The 21,973-nt window shown below is 36.4% G+C and overlaps 1 protein-coding gene across 1 annotated transcript; it reads right to left on the bottom strand.

Annotated features, from left to right (window-relative positions):
* Positions 1 to 7,030: 7,030 nt before the first annotated feature.
* On the bottom strand, positions 7,031 to 10,995 carry LOC132169723 (probable LRR receptor-like serine/threonine-protein kinase At3g47570). Its single transcript, XM_059580710.1, has 3 exons — positions 10,074 to 10,995; positions 7,541 to 9,544; positions 7,031 to 7,383 (listed from the first exon to the last, which is right to left on the bottom strand). The coding sequence occupies exons 1-3, from the start codon at positions 10,993 to 10,995 to the stop codon at positions 7,031 to 7,033; spliced, it is 3,279 nt and encodes a 1,092-aa protein (XP_059436693.1).
* Between the last annotated feature and the right edge of the window lie 10,978 nt (positions 10,996 to 21,973).

Genomic DNA, 21,973 nt, shown 5'->3' with positions numbered 1-21,973 from the left:
CTCTTTTTGCAAACCAACCTTAGCCTTCTCCTTCTTCTTCCTTTCTTCTCACTCTAATTTCATCTCTGAGGTTTAACTCCTCATATTAAACCCTAACACACTGCCTCTTGCCAGCCTCACCTCTCTCTCAAGCTGCCGTCACTCATGTCTCCATCTCTCTCTCACGCCACTACCGCATATCTCTTTCAACTCACGTCTCTTTCTCCCTCTCCCTCTCACTCCGTCTCTGATATCTCTCTCTTTCTTGCTCTGATTTTGTCTCCAAGTTGACATGGTAACCCACTAATTTTGGCGTGTAGTGTTTGGATTGGAGATTTCCACCGTTTAGCTAAACAGGTCATCTCCAGTTGGAGGCTAATCTAGTGGCAGGTCGTCAACGGGTTAACCAGTCAACCCGTTTTTTGCCAACCTTACTTGTGGTCGGCCTAGGGTGGCCGAAACCACCCCCATTGGCCAAAATGGGGTGGGCGGCCACCCCATGAATTCTTCAATTTTATTTATTTATTTTTTTAGGTTTAGTTTTTTTTATTATTATTATTATTTAAGGTAAATATATTATAAGTCCCTAAGTCGGCCACCCACATTGGCCAAAATGCGGTGGCCGGCCACCCCATGAATTCTTCAATTTTATTTATTTATTTTTTTTGGTTTAGTTTTTTTTTCTTATTATTTTTAGGGTAAATATATTATAAGTCTCTGAGTTCCTGCCAAAACTAAAATTTCTTTAAGTTTTTTTTTTGTTTTTAAATTTACTCCCTAGGTCAATCGAAATGCCAATAAAATCTCTACTGTCAAAATTTTCTAACTGCCATTAGTCCCTATCAAAATGCACCGTTTTATCACGTCAGCATATCAATTTTTTATTAATTTAATTTAAAAATTAAATTTAAAATAATTTTTTAAAAAAAAAAAATTGAAAGGGTGGCTGGAATCATGTGATGCTCGTCGCCGGAGATGGAGTGGTCAGCGTTGCTGCTCATGGCCGGTTGTGGGTTGGGGGAGAGGGAAGATGGAGATGGAGGGAGAGATTTGGGGATTTCAATTTTGGGTGAAATTTGGATTGTCCCTTTCTTAAAGAAAAAGTGGGTTCGGCTGGAGACAGAGAGAACGTGGGGTTGCCAGAGACACAGAGAGAGAGACCGTCGACGGTGGCTGCTGCGTAAGCGCTTAGGAATTCAAAATTTTCCATCTTCTCAATTGGGTTTTCCATTTGGGGTCTCTGGCTTTAGTCTCAAATGTTTGATTGATTTCTTCTAATGGAGACTGTCAATTTCTAGGTTCTCTGACCAAATTAAAGGCTTGACAAATCCATGGAGACTCTGTTCAGTGACACAAGTGGAAGAGCTCAAGTCAATTTTCTGGCAAATCCCACAGTATGTTCTCATCGGATGTGCAGAAGTATTCGCTTTCATTGGACAGTTAAGAGTTTTTCTATGACCAAGCACCTGATGCTATGAGAAGCTTGTGCTCAGCTCTGTCACTCACAACTGTGGCATTGGGGAATTATTTGAGCACTCTGCTCGTGACAATTGTGACAAGAGTCACCACAAAGAATGGGAAGCTTGGTTGGATTCCAGATAATCTGAACAGGGCCATCAAGAACCCAAACAAGAACTCAAGATCATATTTCTCTCACTCTCTCTTTTTTTTTTTTTTTCGATAACTTTCAAAGAAGCTCAAATTGTACATGTGCAAAACAAGGAGATTGCTTTTTGTTTCTCCTCCATAAAATTGTCACACTCAACTATATGTGAATCAAAGAAGCAATAGTAGAGAGTTTTTCAGGGAGAGAGAAATCCCCAAAATTGAAATCCCCAAATCTCTCCCTCCATTTCCATCTTCCCTCTCCCCCCACCCACAGGCCGCTGCCACCCACAGCCGGCCACGAGCAACAACGCCAACCACTCTATTTTCGGCGACGAGCATCACATGATTCTAGTTACCCTTCAATTTTTATTTTTTTTAGATTTCATTTTTAAATTAAATTAATAAAAAATTAATATGCTAACATGGCAAAACAGTGCATTTTGATTAGGACTAAGGCAATTAAAAAATTTTTACGGTAAAGATTTTATTGGCATTTCGATGACCTAGGGAGTAAATCTTTCATTTTCTGTCTCACCATTTTAACCCAAAGTAAATGGTGAGTGAGTGGGATCCGGCTTACATGCTGCTATTAAAATAAGAGCATGTATGTTGTAGTTTAAGCAACAGTCAAGATTGAATCTCTCAAAATCTTTTTTTCATTTTCTCTCTTCTATTAAAAGCTTTTAAAAGTAAGTCAACTTTGAGATTCAATTATAACCGTTGCTTATAACATGTAAGCATGATCCGAGTGTGAGTACTATTCACTCACTTATTGAATAAAAAAATAGTTTCTCTCTCTGAATCTCTCTTTTATGCTTCTCTCTCCTCCCATCGCCCTCTTTCGCTTAGTGAGCTAGCCTACTTACCTGATGCCCCTAGCTCTTTGAGCGATTTTTTTCCTTTCCCTTCCTCTCCCCCTCTTCCCCCTCCTTTGGTCCGTAGTTATTTTTGTTTCTTTCTTTATTTGCTTTTGTTGATTTTTCTGCTTGTTTAGGTACACTTTGTGGGTGATGCTCTTGGGATTTCACTCAAACTTCCCCTTCCATTTGAGTGAGCCGTCGATCTCCTCCGCGTGCTCCGCTGCCCACCATCCTCTGCTAGGCCTTTTCTCGCGCCCCCACATCATGGAGCTTCCAACGCTCCTTCTGTTTTCGGTTTCCGACGAGCGCGTGATCGGCTTTTCTTTCCGGCTGCTGTCATCCTCTTGTTGTACTTTTTATGTTGTTTATTTCCCTATAATTTTGTCTGGCTTTCCTCTCTTTTTTTTTTCTTTTTTTTTTTTTCCTATCTTGTTTTGTTTCCCTGTAATCGTTTTTGTTTTTGCTTGTAATAATGCTCGGTCCTCTCTCTTGATCTGCCCGCCTGATGCCCTTCGGGTTTGTTGCTTTGGTCCAAACCTTTGGGTTGTGGATGTGAACGCTATCCTGGCTTTCGGGTTGAGGAGGATGAACTTTTGCTTGGGGTTCTCTACCCTCAATGCCAAGGAATAAGAGCTACTTATGCATTGGTTTGAGTCTGTTTAGTGTAGATCTGTAGTTTAATTTGAAAATTAGTCATAGGTTAACAGATTTTGTTTTAGTCTTGAATGTAATACGTCATCTTTGATGCTTGTAATCTCATAACTTCGGCTATGGTTGTTTCAGAGCTCTTGCTCTATGTTATTTGAGCTTTATGCTCATTTATCAATGAATGAGACTGAACTGATTCATTTCAAAAAAAAAAAAAAAAAGATTTTAGCCATTTTCACCAAATTACCTCACCAGAAAAACTAAAATCTGGTTTTAGTGAGGCTACAAAGAGTGCTCTGCTACAGGGTTAAACTTTATATATATATATAGTCATATTATGTAAACTTTGAAAACTCATTTTATTCATAATTATAAGATGTGCAAATTCATAATGAAAATCATTTTGATAAATTTCATAATCATAACATGAGATTCTAAAGCAATTGTAGCTGGTACACATTCATAGATCATAACATGAAACTTTATCATGACTAAAACATGTTATAAAATATGGAAGGAATTATAACTTTAAAAATATGAAGATAAATGAGTCATAAGATTCTCAACCTTTTCTCCGAAAAAGTTTAATAAATAATTTGAGCTAGGGTTTTAGGGGTTTGTTCACATACTCTTGTTTTATGAAGGGATAAATTTTCTTTATTTCTAAAAACGTAAGGTATCACTAGCATACAATAAAATTATCATTTATTCAAAAAATATATTTATTCTTTAATTTACATAGAGAGATTAATCTTTGAAAAGAAATGTTTCATTTTCTTTTCATCAAGACTATTATGGATTAAAGTTCTAATCTTCATCCTACCATCACTTGTCTTTGTCAAACATCAATCCGTTAGGAGAAGGATCCTTTCCATTTCAAAATGAAATGGAGATAATCCATTTAGTTGTTTTAAGTGGACATTTTTATCTAAATAAAAAACATGCAGCCCAGAAATAACAAAATTGCTCCCTAAAAACATCTAACTTGTTCCTCTCCATTAATGAAATGGAGAGGATCCAAGTCCAATCCGTTATAAAAAGCTCCTAATGGCCTAATATGTAACATTTTGTGTATATAAATAATTAATGAAAATGTAATAACTAAATTTAAGTAGTATTAAATTTTGATAATATTTGGATTGATTGTTATTATTATTATTATTTTATAACAATGCTTAATCTCTATCCATTTCATAAAAATAGAACATGTTCTAACAAAACATGAGAAATTTCTTCCATCTAAATTTGTTATATGCTTTGTTTAACTTTTTATGTCACCATCCCATTAGTTTCCAAATCTGCAGCATATTCTGGAAAATCATGTCTCTAGCCGCTCCTGGTCACAACTTTCTCAACTAGAGAGTGATTTCTTGGCTTTTCCATTTCCACTGCAAATGCATTCCCGAACGCAATCTCTTTCATTGCCTCTATTATCGGTGACAATTCTTCCACATGCATGATAATTCCTCCAACATCGATCAATGATTTGCTCCTTGAAAAAAAACCAAAGAGAAAACAAAAGACAAACCGAAAATCTAAGATCGTTACTCTTAGAAACCCTAAGAAAATAACTAAAGGAAATTGAAAAAAAAAAAAAAGAGAGAGAGATTTTTGAAGTGTTTCAAAAAAAAATTTTGACGTGGCATTTTTAGCACGTCAAAAGCTTTTGGCGTGGCAAAAGTAAAACGTCAAAAAAAAAAATTTTGACGTTCCAATTTTTGACACGTCAAAAATTTTTGACGTGCTAAAAATGGCATGTCAAAAACTATGATTTTTTTACACCCGCCCTTTTAACCGTTGAGACACGTCAAAGAGTACACGTCAGAAACCCCTAGTCAAAAAATTATTCCATTTTTATAGTGGAAACTTCCCAAAAACACCATCACAAAAAGCAGAAACAGGAGAAGAGTTCTATCCATGAATGGTGCTCGCATGTTGGTTGAGGTACTTGGGTTAGTGACTTAGTGTGCTACTCAACAACAGACAGGTGAGATCGCGAAGATTTAAGAGGGAAAACAGATGGCGATTTTGGGGAAAAGGAAGGTGAGTGGACTTAGACTTTGAAGTCAATTTCTAGGAGAGAAGGAATGAAAAAAATAAATAAATAAAAGTCGTTGGAAGAAGACCATTTCCCACCTAATGCAGATTTTGTAATCGACGGGAGTCAAAAAAAACGGAGCAGGGGCGGACAATTAGCACCCTCACTGGGCCACTGATAGCATTTCCGCTTATATTTCCTCGTGATCTTCCTCTAGACAACGAAATTTAAGTTATTTAATTCCCTAATGATGAACTCTCTTTGAAAATGATGACAGCCCAACAACCAATAGGAAAGAAATTAGTCCTACCTCTTGATAATTCAAAGTCACAAAACTAAACGCAAGACTTAGAGCATTATCCCAACGAGCTCCTCAAAGTTTAGCTAAAAGTTTTACTTTAGTTATTTAGGTAATCACTTTTAATAAGCATCAAATAAAAAACTCTCTAAACATTTCTCTACTTTAACTAAATATCATTTTTTTTTTTTTATTGGTTTTAGAGCAACCACTTCCATTCACTTTGTCAATGTTCAAATCTTTGAAGCAGAAAAAGAATATCCAATTGAAAAATATCAAATCTTTGATTGAGAGAGAGTGGTAACAAAGCAAGTGACAGGTGAGTTGGTTGGAGGTCCGAGGTCGGCGGAGAAGTGGGCGATGGAGCTGAAGGCAACGCCGAGGTATAGGTTGTGAGGCACTTGGCTGGAGGTCGGATTGATTTGGGTGAAGAGAGTGAGAGTTATACTGAAAATGAAGAGAGTAAGAAAAACACTTCATTTCCAAGGGGCATATATAGCCAATGGAAGAATGCTTTGGTGGGATACTTTATGGATAAAACACTTCATTTCCACTTGGTGAAAGATTGGGCAGTCAAGAATTGGAAGTAACATGCTTCTAGAGAATGGTTTTTACACTTTCAAGAAGAGGAATGGGGAAACTTGTCTTACCATTCTAGGAAATGCTCCTTACCAGTTCCCATATAGCCGGGAAGCTCATGGTTCTTAGGAAATGACAACCTGGCATGCATCTCTCTAACAGTAGCTTTGCAAGTATCCCAGTTTGGGTGAAATGTTACAATGTGCCACTTGTCTTGTGAACACCCAACAGAATAAAATACCTAGGAAGCATAATTGGGAAACCTTTTTATTTGGACAGTGCCGGCCAGTTCAATGAAGGTTTCATACTTTAATTTACTAGAATTTACAGATCCCAGGCTCAATGGCCTGACAGTCCAACGGCATATAAGTCCAACAAACTATCGGGACATTCATCTTAAATAAATGATCCAAAGAATGGAATATATCCTTATGTGGCGGAGCTACTAAGGAGAGCTATGAAAATCAGTGTTGGATTTGGATGAATTAGAAATGGAGTGGTGAATAATAATTAGGCAGATTGAAGTGAAAGCTGCTCTCGAACTATTATATGATTAATATATGCATTGACAAAAATAAAAAATAAAAAATTGGATCACATAACAACATTAAAAATTTAGCATACCAAGCAATTAAGAACAAAGTTCACCTAGCTAGGGGGCATATAAGAGTTCGCATGATATAGGATGTGGCTTAAAAGAGCTTGCAAGCTTAAAAAGCACCTGGCTCTAGAGACCCTCCTTTGAAAGTTAACAGGACTTAATTGAAGTAAGATGAGACAGCAATACATCCAGAGAGAAAGTAGCATTAATTGAAACAAAAAATCTTAAACTAAAACAAAACACAAATCTGATATTGTGATAGTGAGCTTCACTTATTTTCAATTAGATCTTATTACAATTCATAAGGAAGACCAATAATCAACTTTATATACCTTTTGTAAATGCATCGGTTGCATGGCTGTTAGATTATTTAGAAAAGCACAAACATGAAACATGTGTAAACAAACTTCACCACGATGTCACATTAGACTCCTCCTAACATCTTGTAAAAACTTCAATTTGATCTTGTTGAGTGTGATTGAAACACTTTTCATATCTATCCTCTGTCCAGGTGACTCTGCACAACAATCCAAAGCTAATCGCATGATGGATGATATACAATCCATAGCAGAATGTCCTTCGGTTCCTCCCAAATTGGCATCCACAACTTCAATTTCTGAAAGAGGTAACAAATCCTCTACCCAGTGCTTCAAGCTCATTTCTCCAGCAAACATATCATCTGTGGGCTTCTTTCTTGTGAATGTTTCCATCATTACAATACCATAGCTATACACATCACCACTTGTAGAAACAATTCCTTCCAATCCATACTCTACAAGTAAATTACAATTTGTCAAAAGAATATGCTTTATACTTGACAACAGTGACAAAAAAAAAAATAAGAAAAAATAAGGGTAAAATGTTAAGAACAACATTCTACAAAAAGACCATAATTTTGTGTTTAGGTACAATAAAAATTAAAATCTCACCTGGTGCCATATAACCAATGGTAGCGAGAGTCATAGTTCTCTTCATCGAGTCTCCATCACCTAAGAGCTTGGCCATGCCAAAATCAGTGACATGTGCAACCATATCTTCGTCCAACAAGATATTGTTGGGCTTCAAATCACAATGAACTATGGGTGTCGAATAACCATAATGAAGGTATTCTAATGCCCATGCTACGTCGATCATTATATTTAGCCTTTGTAAGATACTCAAATAGTGGTTGTGAGAATACAACCACTTCTCTAGGTTTCCATTAGGTATGTATTCCAATATAAGGGCTTTGAAGTCAATGCAACTGCAAACACTTATGATTTTGATTATATTTCGATGACGAATATTGCATAGTACTTCACACTCTGCATCAAAACTCCTGAATGCTCCTTCTACTTGCAAGTTTAAAACTTTAATTGCAACATTCGTCCCATCTGATAGTGTTCCTTTGTATACTGACCCAAAACTTCCTTTACCAACCAAGTTGTTTGCATTGAATCCTTTTGATGCTTGTAAAAGTTCTTGGTGAGAAATTCTTCTCCATGTTGTTACAAGTAACGACTCTTCCTCAACTGGAAATTTGACTTTCTTTTTTTGGCATCTTATCCAAGCTAATAAAAAGGCCACTACAAGTATTGTTAACCCAATTGCCAATAATACATACTTTAGTGCGCGCATTGTTGTAGCCTTTTTTGGTTGAGGAGCACCTTCTTTACATGGGGGAACTTGCAATCTGGGAGCACCGCAAAGTGCCTTGTTTGACATAAATGATGCAGCTAAGAAGTTTACAAATGGTCCTCCTAAAGGAATTTCTCCTTGTAGTGTGTTAAAAGACACGTTCAAATATTTGAGATATTGGAGTACTTCTAAGGACTTTGGAATCTCTCCAGTTAAATTATTACTCGAAAGGTCTAAGAACTCCAAGCTTACTAATTCACCAAATGATTCAGGAATTGAACCTTCTAATCGATTGTTTGCAAAGGAGAGGTGAACTATATCCTTAAGGCCATTAATTGTTCTTGGAATAACACCTGAGAACTGATTTCTTGAGAAATCCAATTTTATCAAGACCTTCATATTTTCGATATTCATTGATGTGAGAAAGCCACTTAGAGAATTTGATGCCACATTGACCTCCAAGAGGTATGTTAGACTCCACAAGCTCATAGGCACAGTAGAAGTTAATTGGTTGAAGCCTAGGTCGAGATGTCTTAGAGAAGTTAGATTATCCATGCATGTAGGAATATGTCCTGAAAGCTCATTACCAGTTAAGTTTAATTCAACCAATCTCTCTAAACGACAAAGATCAGATGGGATGGGACCTTCTAGTCTATTACTTTGAAGGAACAAACCTTCAAGCATGTGCAACATTCCCACTGTAGTTGGAATTGGTCCAGCCAATTCATTTGTTCGTAGGTTCAAAGCTGTCAAGCTACTTAAATTTCCAATATCACTAGGAATGCTGCCCTTAATACTGCAATTAAACATTGAAAATCTTCGAAGAGAATTAGAGAGATTTCCAACGAAATTAGGCATGATGTCATTTAGTGGATTGCCTGATAAAATTAATGCTTTGAGATATATGCAATTCGACAAAGAAGAGATCAAAAAGCTCAATTCTTGCGATCCAACAGTCAAATTATTTTGTCCCAAGTTGAGTCTCTCGAGGAGCCTTAAATTCCCAAGTGATTTAGGAATTAAGCCTGAGAATGAGTTTTGAACCAATTCTAGGTTAGTGAGTTGTGAAACATTGGAAATAGAGCTGGGAACTGTTCCACTCAATTTATTTCCCCCAAGAAACAGCTTCCGAAGATTTGGAAGAAAGAGGTCTATATTTGATGGAAGATGGCCTGAGAGGTTATTCAAAGTTATTGCAATGACTTGTAGTGTAGAGATATTGAAGATTTCATATGGAATTGGGCCAGCAAAGTTGTTGTTCTCGATATTGAATAGCTCTAGGTTTTGTAAATTACCAATTTCACTTGGAATTGCACCTGTCACAATATGAACGATTATGTATTATTATTCAGAAAAATAATGTGCTTTTAATGAATTGTACACAAGTTTGTCTACTAGTTTCTAGGAATGTTGTGTGTGTGTTTTTTTTTTATATGTCCACACAAGGAAAGGGGGAAGGGGGAGAGGGATATCGAACTAGTAACCCCCGCTTCATTAAGCGTAGTCCACAGCTGATTGAGCTATCCCTTGGAGACAAATGTTGTGTGTTTTATAGCATGTGAGAAGCACATGTTTTTTAATAAAATGTGTTTCTCACATGCCTTTTTAAGAGCATTAATTGTAAAGCATGTGCTTCTCACATGGTTAAATGACATGTTATTTTTAGAGACTCGTTTGTCAAAGTTTCCTACAAACTGTTTGTGTCAGAATTGTATATACAAGTCAGTAGACTGTGACAGTTAATCAATACTTCAAAGAGCTAATTCTACATACAAGTGAGAAAGCAAAATGTATTGCATCAAACACAAAACTCCATATAATTAACTAAAACAAGATTAAACATACCTTGAAAGTTGTTGTTGCTAAGAGATAAATTTACAAGCATGGTTAAGTTTCCAATTTCTGGAGATACTCTTCCTGTAAAATTATTAACCCCCAAGAATAAAGTCTGCAGTTGTTTGCATTTGAACAAAGCGGATGGGAGTTTGCCATAGAACTTATTGTAAGACAAGCGAAGCCACTGTAAGTTGGGAAGATGATCAAACATGTCCATTGAGAGTCCACCAGAAAACATATTAAATTTGAGGTCCATGACTTGCAGTGAAGGCATGTTGAAGATAATGGAGGGCAACGGACCTGAAAGCATGTTTTCTTTAAGATAAATTCCTTGCAAGGTCGATATGTTGAACAGGGAGGAAGATACGAAGCCTGAAAGCTGGTTATATCCGAGATCAATTATTTCCAACGAAGATATGTTGGATAAAGATGGTGGGATAGTACCATTGAAACCATTACCATGTAGAAACAAATATTGAAGTTTGGATAACAACCCCATCCATGATGGGATTTCTCCATTGAAGTCATTGAATCCAAAGTCCAATAGTTCCAACCGGTGAAGTCGACCCAGCTCGTTGGGTATGGAGCCATGAAAGCTGTTGTTTGTGACACTTAGTTTAACAAGAAATGAAAGATTTCCCATATGTGGAGGAATGGTGCCAGCAAGGCCCATATAAGAAAGGTTCAAAGCTGTGACTCGGTGATGTTTAGAACCACAGGTAATACCAATCCAATTACAAACAGAGGTATTAATAGACCAATTGCTTGTCAAAATATTGTGAGGATCATAAGAAATACCACCTTTTAAGGCAAAAAGAGCTGATTGATCTGTGGTAATGTTGGGAACCGTTGCATTAGCTAAACTTACAAAAAACACCATCACAAAAGGGAGGAACAGGAAAAGAGTTCTATCCATGAATGGTGGACGCATGTTGGTTGAGGTACTTGGGTTAAGTGTGGTACTCAACAACGGACAGGTGAGACCGACGTACATGGAGATGCCAGTATCCGCAAAGATTAAGGGAGGAGGAAAAAAAGATGGTGATTTTGGGAAAAAGGAAGGTGAGTGAGTGAGTGGTAGACGTGGAAGTCAATTTATGGGAGAGGAATATAAATAAATAAAAATGGTTGACGAAGACCATATTCCCCGGTCCCACCTAAGAGCATTTACGATCGACTCTTCAAATAAAAATAAAATTTGACGAGAAAAAGTCACTTTATTAAATTTAGAGAGCTACTTTTAAAATGAGTCAAACATCAAACTCTCTATACATTTTTATATTTTAATTAAATATTCTTATTTTATTAACTTTAAACCAATAAAATAAGGAGCTTTTTGGCTCTTTGAATAACGAGAGTTAAATATAAATAAGCTGTTGTGATAGGCTGCGCGAGTCAATAAAAAACGACGCAGGGTTCATCAAAAGTTGAAAATGGTGCAGAAGTGGTCTCTCACGCGACCCCTCCATGAAAGAATATGAAGAAGGCACCAAGTTAGGCCAAGTCCTACTTGAACATTCGAAGCCACTAAACCCAAAGACTTTGAAATCAGAAATAAGGGGGCATAGGATAGCTATTCCGCATAGCCAATGAAAGAATATTGCTTTGGTGGGATAGTTTATGGATAAGGCACTTCAAGAATTGAAAATATATATATTGCTTTGGTGGGATAGTATATGGATAAGGCACTTCAAGAATTGATAAAAAAAATAAATAAAATAAAAAATAAAAAATAAAAACACAAACAAACAAATCTAATATAATGCCAATTCCCCTCCACTGCAAAATAATTTTTTCTCTTAAATAGTAATGTGGTAAACCTTTGTCTTTCAGTTGAACTTTCTCCTTATCAATAGATTTTTTAAGAAATATTTTTATTACACTCAGATAAATAAAGAAGTGTACTAAAAAAGTATGATATTGTTGATACCTTATTCCAGTTGAACAAAAGAACGTTAATAGGTTTTTTTTAAAAAAAAATTTGAAAATCTGTCATTCTTTTAGAAAATAACCTACTACTAATCAACATAGTGTAAACTAAAAGATCGGCATACCTCGTATCAAAAATAACAATTCAAAACCTTTTCTCTCACTATCACTTTCCTAAATTCAATGTAAAATTTACAAAAGAAAAAATAGGGTAAATATCTTATAAATTCATGAGTCAACACGTGAAAACAGAAAACTTCCTAAAATTTATTTTTTTTTAATTTTTACTCCTTAGGTCAATCGAAAAGTCGAATTAACCCTTATCGTTACATTTTCCTCCAAACGTTTAACGTCCGTCAGTCCCAACTAAATGCACCATTTTGCCATGTCAACTTTTTTTCACCTCACTTTAAAATATTATTTTTTATTAATTTAATTTAAAAATTAAATGCTAAAAAAAAAAAAAACAATTGAAGGGGTGGCCAACAGTGGTGCGGCCACCCCTAAGGGGTTAGGGGTGGCTTTCCGGCTACCCCAACACCCATGAGGTGGCCGCAAGCCACCCCGTTGGATAGTTTGCCCCTAACCCCCTGGGGTGGCTACAGCCAAGGTTAGTTTGGGGGTGGCCAGGGTTGGCAGCCCCACCCCTAGCCACCCCTTCAATTTTTTATTTTTTTTAGATTTAATTTTTAAATTAAATTAATACAAAATTAATATTTTAAAGTAAAGTGAAGACAAGCTGGCATGACAAAACGGTTTGTTTAGTTGGGACTGATGGGCATTAAACATTTGGGAAAAAATGTAATGGTATGGGTTAATTGACCTTTTCGATTGACCTAAAGAGTAAAAATTCGAAGAAAAAAAATGGTTGAGGGAGTTTTCACGCGTTAACTCGGGAATTTATAAGATATTTACCCGAAAAAAAAATAAATAATTTGATTAAAAAATAATATATAAATTAGAACAAAAGATGGAAACAGAAGAACAGAATCTCATATAATAAAGATTAAAAATGGAAAATAGAAATACTAATATAATAGAAAGGGAAATGCTAGGTGTTCTTCTAGCGTTCTCCTAGTGTCCTCCCAACTGTGATGTAGCTTTTAAAATCAACAATAGATTAAAAGTCAATAATGATAATCTCAAATTCAACGATAATTTTAAAAGTCACATCACAATTAGGAAGACATCATGAGAATACTAGAAGAACACCTAGCATTTTCCTAATAAAAAATAACTTCTACTTTTTTGTGGTATACTTATCCCACTTCCATTGAAATCTTGATAGCCAATGTTGTCCATCAATTAAGCACGTAAACAATGTGAATTATGCATTTAAAAAAAAAAAAAAAAAACTAGTTAAACAACAACATAAACTAAAAAAATAATCATATCTCGTACCAAAAACAACATTCAAAGTAAAAAAATTACAAGTATCTTACTATAAAAATATAGGAAAAATTTCACAAAGGCCCCATGAACTTCTATGCGTTTTGACATAACACCCAAAATTCAAAAATTCTCAATTTTACTCCTTAAACTCCTCCGTTAGGATTTGACTTTAAATCCTAGTGAAAGCTATGAAAAATATTAAAACACCCTCAAATTTTCATTTCCTAAAAAAAATATAATCAAAATTGGGGCACATGTCAACAGACCCACGAAGAGGTCATAACCAGACCCCATCGTGGGTCTGGTCGTGACCCATGCTGGGTCACAAGTCATGGGTTATGGGTGACCCATGGCTAGGTCACAAGGTAACCTAGCGTGGATCACTTTTTTTTAATAACCTTTTTTTTTATTTTTTATTTGAAATTAATTAATTTAATTACAAGTAAAAACTCTTGAATTCCCCTTCTACTTGCAAGTTTAAAACTTTAATTGCAGCATTCGTCCCATCTGATAGTATTCCTTTATATACTGAAGAAATTTGTGAGTCTAACTCATCTCATAAAACCAGTTCTATAGGGAGAGGGTTACTCATTTCTTATAAGCATGCTCAAGGTCTTGTCCACAAGCAATGTGAGATTATTCTTCAACACCATCCCTCAAGTGCAAGCCAGTATTTTTTTTTTCGATCCTTATCACAGGGTAAGTAGTGTAGACCCCATTTATCTTGTGATAGGCTTTGATACTATGAAGAAATTTGTGGGCCTAACTCATCTAAAAAACCGATCCAATAAGAAAGGGTTGTCCATTCCTTATAAACATGCCCAAGATCTTGTCCACATGCAATGTGGGATTATTCCTCGACATATACTGACCCAAAACTCCCTTCACCAACTAAGTTGTTAACAATGAAATCTTTTGTTGCTTGTAGAAGTTCTTGGTGAGAAATTCTTCTCCATGTTGTTACAAGTAACGACTCTTCCTCAATTGGAAATCTGACATTCCTTTTTTGACATCTTATCCAATTAGCTAATACAAAGGCCACTACAAGTATTGTTAACCCAATTGCCAATAATGCATACTTTAGTACACGCATTGTTGTAGCATTTTTTGGTTGAGAAAAACCATTTTTACATGGGGGAACTTGCAGTCTGGGAGCACCGCAAATTGCCTTGTTTGACATAAATGATGCAGCCGAGAAGTTTACAAATGGTCCTCTTGAAGGAATTTCTCCTTGTAGTATGTTAAAAGACACATTCAAATATTTAAGATACTGAAGTACTTCTAATAACTTTGGAATCTCTTCAGCTAAATTATTACTTGAAAGATCAAAGAACTCCAAGAGGTATGTTAGACTCCACAAGCTCATGGGAACAGTAGAAGTCAATTGGTTGAAGCCTAAGTCAAGATGTCTTAAAGAAGTTTGACATATTCCTACTTCTAAGAACTTTCAGAAATCCAATTTTTTCAAGACCTTCATATTTTCCATATTCTTTGATGTGAGGAAGCCACTTAGAGAATTTGATGACAGGTTGACCTCCAAGAGGTATGTTAGACTCCACAAGCTCATGGGGACGGTAGAAGTTAATTGGTTGAAGCCTAAGTCAAGATGTCTTAGAGAAGTTTGACATATTCTTACTTCTAAGAACTTTCTGAAATCCAATTTTTTCAAGACCTTCATATTTTCCATATTCTTTGATGTGAGGAAGCCATTTAGAGAATTTGATGACAAGTTGACCTCCAAGAGGTATGTTAGACTCCACAAGCTCATGGGAACAGTAGAAGTTAATTGGTTGAAACCTAAAGGTCTGTTTGGGATTGCGTTTGAGTGGCCTAAAAGTGCTTTTAACACTCAAAAAGTCTATTTGAAGAAAAAAGTATTTGTTTGGTAAAAAAATTAAAAGCGCTTTTAAGGGTCCAAAATAGCCTAAAAATTGCTAAAAAGCACCTTTGGCAAAAGCTTAAAAATGAAGCTTTTGCCCAAAAGTTTTTTTTGACTTAAAAACTCTATTTATCAAACACAATCTCAAACAGGTTCTAAGTCAAGATCTCTTAGAGAAGTTATCTATGCATGTAGGAATATGTCCAAAAAGCTCATTATCAGTTAAGTTTAATTCAACCAAGCTCTCTAAACGACAAAGATCAGATGGGATAGGACCTTCTAGTCTATTACTTTGAAGGAACATACGTACCTTCAAGCATGTGCAGCCTTCCCACTGTAGCTGGAGTTGGTCCATCCAATTCATTTGTTCATAGGTTCAAAGCTGTCAAGCTACTTAAATTGCCAATATCACTAGGAATGTTGCCCTTAATACTGCAATTAAACATTGAAAATCTTCGAAGAGAATTAAGCCTGAGAATGACTTTTGAACCAATTCTAATTCGATGAGTTGTGAAAAATTGGAAATAAAGTTGGGAACTGTTCCACTCAATCTATTTGCCCCAAGAAATAGCTCTCGAAGATTTGGAAGGAAGAAGCCTATATTTGATGGAAGATGGCCTGAAAGGTTATTCAAAGTTATTGCAATGACTTGTAGTATGGAGATATTGAAGATTTCAAATGAAATTGGGCCAACAAAGTTGTTGTTCTCAATATTGAATAGCTCTCTAGGTTTTGTAAATTACCAATTTCACCTGTCACATTATGAACAATTAATTATGTATTATTATTCAAAAAAATAATGAATTGTACGTACAAGTGAGCAAAGTGTAAAAGCTTAACTAATACTTCAAAGAGTTAATTAGTATAGTTGATAATAAATAGGGATAAATGCAAAATTAGTGGTGCGTATAAAAAATTATCTATAGATCCTCAAGGTATGCCAAAATAACAGTTTACTTCCTGAAATCAATTTTCGTTACGCAAATTAACAAAATCTATCAATTTGCCACATTATATACAATAAAAACGTGATACATGTTATTATTAATTTTTTACTATCAAAAAAGGCAATTAAGATTTTTCACATCATTTTACTACGCTAGCTAAAATTATATATCAACCTTCACTCCACGTCATACTGTTATAGTAAATTAATATAATCTCTTATATCCCCAAAATTTTACCCCGTGTGTAACCCTCCCTCATCTTCATCTTCCTCAGCCGCTTCACAAAATGCGATTATCAAATTCTCGCAAAATAATGCTCCCAAATCGTGGTGAGGAATATGAAAACGAGGGAAGGTTATGCACGAAGTAAAATTTTGAGGATATAAAAGATTATATTAATTTACTATAGTAGTATGACATGACAAAGTAACGAATTTTGTTAAGTTACTTAATAAAAATTGAGTAGGGAATAAACTGTTATTACCCTGGGTACCTATAAATTATTTTTTATACCACAATGAGTGATTTGTAATTTAGGCAAACTACAGGAACCTATAAATTATTTCTTATACCACATAGAATGATTTGTAATTTAAGCCAACCACATGAACCAATTTTGCATTTATCCCAAATAAGCCACTATGTTATATCTTCTCCCCACAAATAGGACCTAGTTTCACATGGTTAGTTGGCTACTTTCTCAGTTGTGAAATGATTGAAATAGTTGAGGTACCTAAGCAAAACACAAAATTCCTATAAAGGATTATGAAAGAATAATGCTAGACCTCTGTCACTTTTAAAACTTGTTGACATGTCTCAGAATGTGATTGGAGAGTGTTAAATGTTTTAGGAGTTGACGTGGCTCCAAACATGTGTTAGTAAGTTGTAAAAGAGTTTGTAAGAATAGCACTATGAAATTCAATTTTCTACTAACTAAAGTGGCCATCACAAAAAGGACGAAAAGGAAAAGAGTTCTATCCATGAATGTACTTGTAATTTCTCATAATTTCCAGTATTTGTGTATGTGAGCTATTTGTAGTGGTTGTAGAAGTGAGGAGATGATAATGTTGAGGAAATAAATCAGTGCAACGGTCATAAAACATTTGAGAAAGGCAAATCCCCAACCAGCAACGTTAATATTCCTTCTACATAAATAATTTTCATGTATAGAAGATTTTAACATTAATTTACAACGGCTATGTAACCCAAGTTTTATGTATGAATACCTCATCATGTAAATTGATTAATATCAAGTAATATACAGTATTCTCTTCTTCATTCTCTCCCTAGTTATGTTGGGCTTTTATCATGGTATCAGAGCATATCAATGATTCTTAGAGATTGAAAAATCTGTTTCTTCAATTGAAAACAGAGCCTCATTTTTTTTTTTTTACCTGTAGGCAATATTCTTGCCGGATTCTTTTTTGGTACAAGTCCCACACGCTTTCGCCGGTCAGAAAACATGTAGACCATTCTCTATCCATTATAGTGGTACTCGTTTGGTCAGAGCCCACTCCGATCAGCGCCCAAATTTCGACTTAGTGGCGCTGTGCAACCGATTTCAACACTCCCGCTGCACGCCCAAGCCATAGCAAGCCCACCACTTCGCAACACCCATCCCTCAGTTTCTCTGCTTGGATCAGTTTTTTAAGTGGATTTGTTGATTGCTGCGAGACGAAAGAGGAAAAAGAAAAATTGGCCTTGGATGGGTCAATTTTCTTTTCCACACACTCTGCACAAGAAGAAGCAATTGCTTCTGGGAAAGGCACGAACAGTAGGTGTTTTATTCCTAACCTATTATTTTTATTTTTTTTGTTATTTATTTGGGGAAACTTCACTTACCCCCCTCAAACTTTCGCACTTTTTGCAAACACCCCCTCATTGTTCAAAAACTCTCACGTTGATGTATCCAACTTTTGTTTCCTTCCACTTTGCCCCTTCCGTTAGGATTTTCTATGAAATCCTAACTGAGAGGTGTGAAATTTCAATCTTGCCCTTATTTTTTATTAAAAAATATATATTTTTTTTAATCTTGACCCGTGGGTTTACCGGTGGATCTAACCCACCCGTATTATGACCCACGGGTCATATTATTATTATTATTATTATTATTATTATATATTTTTTTAAAAAAAAATAGTGACGGTGGGTCACAAAGTGACCCACCGGCGGGTCACAAAGTGAACCCCGGTGGATCACTTTTTTATCATTTTTTTATTATTATTTTTTTAATATAATAATTATAATTTTTTTTTAATTTATAAATAAGGGTAAATTTGAAATTTTAAAAAAAAAATTGGGGTATAAAGGACTTTTATTCATTTGACCGTTTGATTTAACTACAAAATCTTAACGGAATGGACAAAGTGAAAGAAAATAAAAATTTGATACATCAAAGTGAGAGTTTTTGAACAATAGGGGGGGTGTATGCAAAAAACGCGAAAGTTTAGTGGGAGCAAGTGAAGTTTCCCCTATTTATTTCGTTTGGGCTTAGACCTGGCCCAACCCTTCCATTATTCAACAAGTATTTCTAAAGCCCATCTACACAAACCCACAAACCAGTAAACTTCCATGTTATAAACTACAAGTAGTTTAGCCATCATTCCTAAGCTACAGGTCGTCTAGTGTTCCCTTCAACCAAAAAAAAAAAAAGGAGAAGCCCCTAGTCTTTACCATGACTGAAGCCACACCTTCTATCATTTCCACACCTCCCTCCCAAGATCCCAATTATCATCTATACCTCCACCATTCCGATCACCCTGGTGTGGTATTAGCATCTCAGTCTCTTAATGTAGAAAATTATCAAACATGGAGCTGAGCAATCATTATGGCTCTCATCGCCAAGAAGAAACTCAGATTCATTGACGGGACCATCTCTCCACTAGCAACCTCCTCCAAAGATTTTTCACAATTGAGTCGTTGCAACAATATGGCAAAATCTTGGTTATTAAATTTTACTTCTAACGACATTTGCACTAGTGTTATTTATTGTAATCTTGTGAGCGACATCTGGATGGATCTTAAAGAGCGATTTTCTCAAGTGAATGGTCCTTGCATGTTTCAACTAGATCAAGATATCAATACCCTCGTTCAAGGCACCATGCCTATCGCCACATACTTCACAAAACTAAAAGGGTTATGGGATGAACTATCAACACTTCAGCCCAGCGACCCTTGTACATGTGGAGCATTGAAGGAGAGTCTCAAAATACAGCAATGTCAGGGCACTATAAAGTTCTTCATGGGTCTCAATGAATCATATGCAGCTGTTCGGGGACATATCCTCTTGATAGAACCATTGCCTTTAGTCAGTCATGCATATGCCTTGGTTCTTCAAGAGGAACGCCAACGCAGCATTACCACCACACCCACCATTGAGGGCATTGCCTTGGCTACAAAAGGCAATCTACCACCACGGAAGGAGAACAGATCTGGTTTTCAGAAGAAGTAAAGACCAAAATGCACTTATTGCGGTCGTGATGGTCATACTACCGAGCGATGCTATCATGGATTCCCTCCTACTCATCGCAAGATTGACTCAAGCTCTAGTCTTAAGTGTCGTGCTCATCAGGTTTCCACTACTAGTAGTTTTCCTTTTACACCTGATCAATGACAACAACTCCTTGCAATTTTGAATAACGTCACTCCACAATAGTCCATGGCCCACCAAGTAGGTAGTACCGAACCATCTCTCTCAGGTACGTCCTCTGTCTTATCTGATGATTCATTATGGATTCTTGATAGTGGTATTACTGATCATATGGTCTGTTCTCCCATTGCCTTGACCCAGTCCTATCCTATTCATGGTCGTACTGTCCAATTACCTGATGGCTCATATGCTTCTGCAACTCACATTGGGTCTATGATTTTCTCTCCATCACTCGTTCTTCATAATGTCCTTTGTGTTCTTACTTTTCATTTTAACCTGATCTCTGTGCATACATTATATCGGACATTGCATTGTCTCATTATTTTTTCTTCTAATTTTTCTTTCATTCAGGACCTTCGCTTGATGACGATGATTGGTCTGGGCACTGAGCAGGATGACCTGTGTTACTTCACCAACACGAGACCCGCACGATGTCAGGTGGCAAAATCAACCTCACAGCTTTAGCATCGCCAATTAGGTCACCTCTCCAATAAAGTTTTGTCTTTTCTTTCCAATAATGTATCTAAATTTTGTAGTTCAAATTCTGAACAATGTCTTGTTGGTCCTCTAGCAAAGCAAACACGTATTCCATTTCCCACTAGTCAAATTTCTTCTACTGCACATTTTGCTTTAATACATGTTGATATTTGGGGTGGTTACTGCACATCTTCCATTAATGGGGCATATTATTTTTTGACCATTGTTGCTAACTACACCCGATGTACATGGGTATATTTGATGCAACATAAATCTGAGGCTCGCTCTCTTCTACAATCCTTCATTAATCTTGTCGAAAACCAATTCTTGACCACCATCAAAATAATTCGTAGTGACAATGGTCTTGAATTCACTATTCCATCATTTTATTCTAACAAATGCATCATCCATCAGACTAGTTGTGTCTCTACTCCACAACAAAATGGTATTGTTGAACGCAAGCATCGTCACCTTCTCAATATGTCTCGAGCCTTACTTTTTCAAGCCCACTTGCCCACACGTTTTTGGTGAAACGCTATCTTAACCGCTGCCTATTTGATCAATAGAATTCCTACTCCCCTCCTATCTAGCAAAAACTCCATATGAGAAGTTATACAACTCGAAACCTTAATACAATCACTTACGAGTTTTCGGTTGTTTGTGCTTTGCTTCCACTAATTCCCAAAAACCATCAAAATTTGACCCTCGTGCTATACGATGTGTCTTCCTAGGTTACCCTTATAGTCAAAAGGGATATCGTCTATATAATCTTGATCACCACAAAACTTTCATCTCTCGTGATGTATTTTTTATGAAGATCATTTCCCCTTTGCCCAAACCACCCCTAAGCAATCTTCACAGGTCTTACCTATTCCTTTTGACCTCCCTGATAATGTCCCTACCCCTTTGTCACCTGTCGTTGAAGCTTCAGTTGCCCCTTCTGCCAGTCAGACTACCTCTTCCCCACCTCTGGTCACTCGGCAATCTACTCGGTCGACCCAACCACCTGCATACTTGCTTGATTTTCATCTTGCACAGGCTTTACCGTCTCGTACCACTCAATTATCTGAATCAGTGTTGGTGCGTTCCTCAGGTAACCCTTACTCTCTTGATGTCTTTTTATCTTATGCTTGTCTCTCTAACCATCATCGTGCCTTTAGTGCTGCAATTTCTCTTACACAAGAGCCAAAGTCTTTTTTGCAGGCCATGCAGGATTCCAAGTGGCGAGATGTAATGCGTGCTGAGGTGGATGTTCTAGAGTCGACTCAGACATGGACTCTAACCCCTCTTCTGCTCAGAAAGAAACCCATTGGCTACAAATGGGTTTACAAAATAAAATATCACCCAGATGGTTTTGTGGAACGATATAAAGCTCGCTTAGTGGCTAAAGGTTACAACTAACAAGCTGGCATTGATTATACGGAGACCTTTGCTCCTATTGCTAAGATGGTCACTGTCTGCTCTTTCCTTGGCCTTGCCGCCTCCTGCAGATGGCACTTGCATCAACTTGATGTCAACAACGTCTTCCTTCATGGTGACCTTGACGAAGAAGTCTACATGCACCTTCCTCCTGGTTTCGGAGGAAAGGGGGAGACCAAAGTTTGCAAACTCAACAAATCCCTTCGATACAATGGTA

This window comes from Corylus avellana, chromosome ca2 (genome assembly GCF_901000735.1).
Source record: "Corylus avellana chromosome ca2, CavTom2PMs-1.0".
NCBI lineage: Eukaryota > Viridiplantae > Streptophyta > Magnoliopsida > Fagales > Betulaceae > Corylus > Corylus avellana.
The sequence above is the reverse complement of the archived record's forward strand: the minus strand, read 5'-3'. Positions and strand labels throughout refer to the sequence as shown.

Excerpts from the sequence above, each read along its gene's own strand:
- LOC132169723 (XM_059580710.1), bottom strand. The coding sequence starts at position 10,995 with ATGCGTCCACCATTCATGGATAGAACTCTTTTCCTGTTCCTCCCTTTT. Across the intron at positions 9,545-10,073 it reads TAGCAACAACAACTTTCAAG|GTGCAATTCCAAGTGAAATT; the intron begins GTATGTTTAATC and ends ATATTGTGACAG. Across the intron at positions 7,384-7,540 it reads CATTGGTTATATGGCACCAG|AGTATGGATTGGAAGGAATT; the intron begins GTGAGATTTTAA and ends ATTTACTTGTAG.